Source organism: Penaeus vannamei, chromosome 43 (genome assembly GCF_042767895.1).
Source record: "Penaeus vannamei isolate JL-2024 chromosome 43, ASM4276789v1, whole genome shotgun sequence".
NCBI classification, from domain to species: domain Eukaryota; kingdom Metazoa; phylum Arthropoda; class Malacostraca; order Decapoda; family Penaeidae; genus Penaeus; species Penaeus vannamei.
Window position 1 is genome coordinate 17582763 of NC_091591.1, and position 5000 is coordinate 17587762.

General features: G+C 36.3%; 1 protein-coding gene across 1 annotated transcript in view; it reads right to left on the minus strand.

Annotated features, from left to right (window-relative positions):
• LOC138860818 (uncharacterized) overlaps positions 1–5000 on the minus strand; it is a 32957-nt gene that overhangs the window by 13356 nt on the left and 14601 nt on the right. Inside the window, exon 4 of the mRNA XM_070119160.1 lies at positions 911–1195. Coding sequence (XP_069975261.1) covers positions 911–1195 — 285 coding nt within the window. The remainder of the gene's footprint in view (positions 1–910; positions 1196–5000) is intronic.

Genomic DNA, 5000 nt, shown 5'->3' on the forward strand with positions numbered 1-5000 from the left:
TGTTATTATCATTACCATCATTATCATTATCACTATTAGCATAATTATTATTGCTATTAATATAATTACTATAATTATAATTTTCACTACTATCATTACTTTTCTTGATATTTCGATATCATTATTTCTAATTATTATCTAAGAGTTACATCATCTATATGAATTTTATGTTCCTTTACTTTCCACCTGATTCTGATTTGCATTCAGAAAAATAAAATTAGTCCTCTTTTACCCGAGGAAGTGAATAAATAAGTATATAGTAACTTTACAAGATTCCTAAGTATATTTCATACAGTATTATTGAAATTATTATTCATCATTTAAAACGGTATTTTTATTTGTATTTAGCATTTGGGTGTTCAAATATTTCATCGTGTAGTATGTTTATTACAGCTATTCTCGCTAATACTTTCACAGTCACTATCGATTTTCTTACCTGCCAACTGCCTAATGTCTTGAATAATATCACTGACCATTAGAACAATCATTTGATACCCTCTAATGCTACCTTAGCAACTATTATCCGTATCATTATATTCGCTTGCTTTCATTACTGTCCTTATAACATTAGCCTTATTATATAATGTTAATAAGGTAACAGCGATGATCTTTAATAGGAGCTAAGTCAGAGCATCCCCAAAATTACCCTTGATTAATAACAAGCACCACGAGATGGTCCAATAAGAAATTTTAAGAATGGCACAGTAACTCGTGTACGAAGGCATAGCCTGCAAACCACTTAGTAATACACTAAGAGTACTAAGGCATAACCATCTCACTGTGACTTTTCGAGTAAGATCAGACTCCTCTTCAGGCGTGAAAATATCACCAGAACCACATGATTCTTTATTTAAACACCTGAAGATGAGTCCTAATCTCTCTCGAAACGTGAGAACAGAACCTCCCTCACCTTCCACCACGTGCAGAGTGAGGTTCGCAGCTTTGGCCTTGTGTGGTTCGCAGCGGTAGGAACCAGCGTCGTCCCACGTGACGTTGTTGATGATGAGGGAACTACCGAAGTTGTGCTTCATGACCTTGAGTGGCCGTTTGGGCGCGTAATTGATCATACTGTCGTTATGGAACCAGAAGATGTAGAGAGGAGGCTCCGTGGCCAGTTCGACGGTGCAGTGCAGCTTCAGACTCACGCCGGTGTGCACGTGCACGTCGGGCTCTCCCTGGATCACCGCTTGGGCTTCTGCGATAGAGAGAAGAGAAAAAGGGATTAGGCTTTATATTTATTCATGGCTTTTATAATAATCTACATTTAGTGTTGTCGTGGAGATGAGGGAAGGGTGCGTGTCCTTGGGCTTCGTCGAATGAAAGTGCGTGTTTCCAAAGGCAGTCTAGTACTCTTTGAATCACCATTTAAGCTTCTACGAGTAAAATGCATAATGGTCATTGCTTGGTGCCCTGTACAGAGGGGAGAGAGACTTATTATACGTATTTTTATCATTGTCATTATTTGCTGATTTGTCATGTGCTTGATTGGATTAGAGACTACGCACGCCCATTAGCTCATTGCCTGTTCCTTCGTTCACTGTCAGATAGTAGAACGGATTTCATTATTCAATTAACGATATATGGGTTGAGGTGAATGAGAATTACCGGCCGGGCTGCTGGAATAGACGAAAAATCTGATTTTGATAGTCACTACTTTCATATACATTTGTCTTTCTTCTATAGGCCTGTGGACCTACTTAGGCTGGACCGTTTAAGCTGCTACAGGAGGCTTTTTAAATATATTCTTGCCTGCGTGTTTTAATCTGCTGACAGCAATGAATGAGGCTCTTGGTCTGGGCCTTGCGGAGGGTGATATGTTGCAATAGGAAAACATAAAACATCAGTTGATTTGCCTTTAGTATAAAATGTAACGACAGTGTCAAAAGAGGGAGTTTTTGGAATGGATAAAATTGCTACTAGTAAATGTTATATTTTTCTTCCTTTCCAAGTTGTAGTATACAAGGAAAGAATTCCGGAAAATGTTTGATTTGCTTTATAGTAAAGAAATACTAGGAATTTCAGGGATAGAGAGAGCCATTACTAATTTTTTCTTTCTTTTTGCAACGTGATACGTATTGACAATAATTCACAAAATATAAGAAATTCCATCAATACAAATGTTATATATATATATATATATATATATATATATATATATATATATATATATATATATATATATATATATATATATAATTATTTATATATATATATATATATATATATATATATATATATATAGAACACGAAGCATGTAGAGATTCTATAACGTATAATATAAATTAATATTAGGATTATCTTGCGGGAGGAGAGAGAGAGAGAGAGAGAGAGAGAGAGAGAGAGAGAGAAACAAACAAAGAGAAGAGAGTGAAAGAAAGAAGGAAAGAGAAGAGTGAGAGAGAGAAAGAAAGAAAGAGAAGAGAGTGAGAAAGAAAGAGAAGAGAGAGAAAGAAAAAGAAGAGAGGGAGAAAGAAGTGAGAAAGAAAGAGAAGAGAGAGAAAGAAAGAAAGAGACGAGAGAGAGAGAAAGAAAGAGAAGAGAGTGAGAGAAAGAAAGAGAAGAGAGAGAGACAGACAGACAGACAGACAGAGACAGACAGACAAAGAGAGAGAGAGAGAGAGATCCCAAGGCCTAATGGAGCCTGATTAAACCCGCCTGGGAGTTCAGAAACCGTTCGGCCGGTTTCTTCTGCAAGTTCTCTCGCATAATTAGAGTTGGATTTACTCTGATATAAAGCCATCGAGACTACTTTGTGTGGGATTAAATGCCTTCAAAAGGTTGATTGGATGGATAATGTGACATAAAAAAAGAAAATATGAATTAGTAAAGCTGAATGAATAATAATAAAAAATGGGTTTAATTAATATGCTTCTCTTGAAATTACACTTCTGACGTCATCGCAGAGTGCTCTCCTTTCTTTTATTTATTTCTAAAGCTTGTTGTTTATTCCAAAATTGTTTTACATTCTATTTAGACAAATATTAGCGAATCTAAAGAATATATGAACTGACATACACAGATGCCTTTCTTATGTCTGCGTGCAAGCTTATTTAAATGTGTGTGTTTGTGTTTATATATATATATATATATATATATATATATATATATATATATATATATATATATATATATATATATATATATATATATATATATATATCGCTCGCTCTCTCCCTCTCCTTCTCTATCTATCTACCTCTCCCTCTTTCTCCCTCTTCCTCTCTCTCTCTCTCTCTCTCTCTCTCTCTCTCTCTCTCTCTCTCTCTCTCTCTCTCTCTCTCTCTCTCTCTCTCTCTCTCTCTCTCTCCCTCCCTATGTTCACATATGTGTGTGTGTGAAATAGTATATATAGACAATATGAATGTGTACACATACATACATCCTTCATTCATTTCAAATTATTAAAAGTAAAGACGAATATAGGAATTTGTAGATATAGTTGAGCTCCTGCAGATATTGTTAAAAACATTCATGCATTTTAAAAGAGTTGGTTTTCTTCTCTCATTCAATATTTCATGCATTTGGATCCTCAGTCTATTTACGGATATGTGTGATGACATATTTATACGGTTAGAAAATATGTATATGCTTCACTGTGTGTTTATTTATGAATGTGTGTGTGTGTGTGTGTGTGTGTGTGTGTGTGTGTGTGTGTGTGTGTGTGTGTGTGTGTGTGTGTGTGTGTGTGTGTGTGTGTGCGTGTGTGCGTGTGCGTGTGTGTGTGTGTGAGTGTGTATGTGAGTGTGTGTGTGTGTGTGTGTGTGTGTGTGTGTGTGTGTGTGTGTGTGTGTCTGTGCGTGTTTGAGTGTTTTCCCGTGCATTCATGGGTGTATAAAGGTAAATCCATGTCTATAGCAGATCTCCATACGACAAGCAAACACACGTTCGTATAAGTATGTTTACCAACTCTTGTCAGCATATATGTCAGGACTTGGTGCAATAATGCCTGAACTTCTATTCCTTCGTTCTCGGAATAATGGAAACGGCAAAGAAAGGGATATTTAGCATTTGCAAGAAAATATCGGATTGCAAAAAGGGCGAGAAAATCCAGGTGCACATTAGCTCACGCCGTTGCAAGAGATATGGAGATCATCAGGTAATAGAAGTCAAATAAAGAGGAATATGAAATGAAGAGACGTAGAACCGGAAATACCATAACCGGATGCAAGGTTTAAAAAACAAGAAAATAAGAAAAAGAAAAAAAAAAACAACAAAAAAAAAAAAAAAAAATAAAAATAAAAAAAAAAAAAAAAAATATATATATATATATATATATATATATATATATATATATATATATATATATATTATATATATATGTGTGTGTGTGTGTGTGTGTGTGTGTGTGTGTGTGTGTGTGTGTGTGTGTGTGTGTGTGTGTGTGTGTGTGTGTATGTATGTATACATTTATATATGATCCTAAATCGTAGTTTTAAATTTCGACCGAGTCAGCGGCTAGACAAGATAATTCGCCTACTCTACCATATGATCGTTTGTCATCAAAGAGGGAGATAGATCTGAGAAAAAAAATATTCTGGTCAGCAGATAACTTTAGTGAATTTTAGGAATTATGATAACGGAATATCCAAGTATCCACATCCTATTACGACGACTGGATACAGGAGAGCGAGGGCGGTGGACCGAGGAGCAGGCAAGGTGCACAAGGGCCCAGCAACATGTCCAGGAGTCTCGTAACACAGCAGCGAACATACGGATTAAAAGGCAACGTGTTGGTATGTCAGTGTAAGGATGGATGAAAGACTCCCTGTGACGCCCTCTTTCTGTGTGTGTGTTAGATAGATAAGCGTGTGTGTGTGTGTGTGGATATATGTGAGAGAGTGTGTGTGTGTGTGTGTGAATATATGTGTGCGTGAGACAGAGAGTGTGTCTAAGTGTGTGTGTGTGTGTGTTAGATAAACGTGTGTGTGTGTGAATATATGTGTGTGCGAGAGAGAGAGTGTGTGTGTGTATAAGTATGAGTGTGTCTAAGTGTGTGTGTG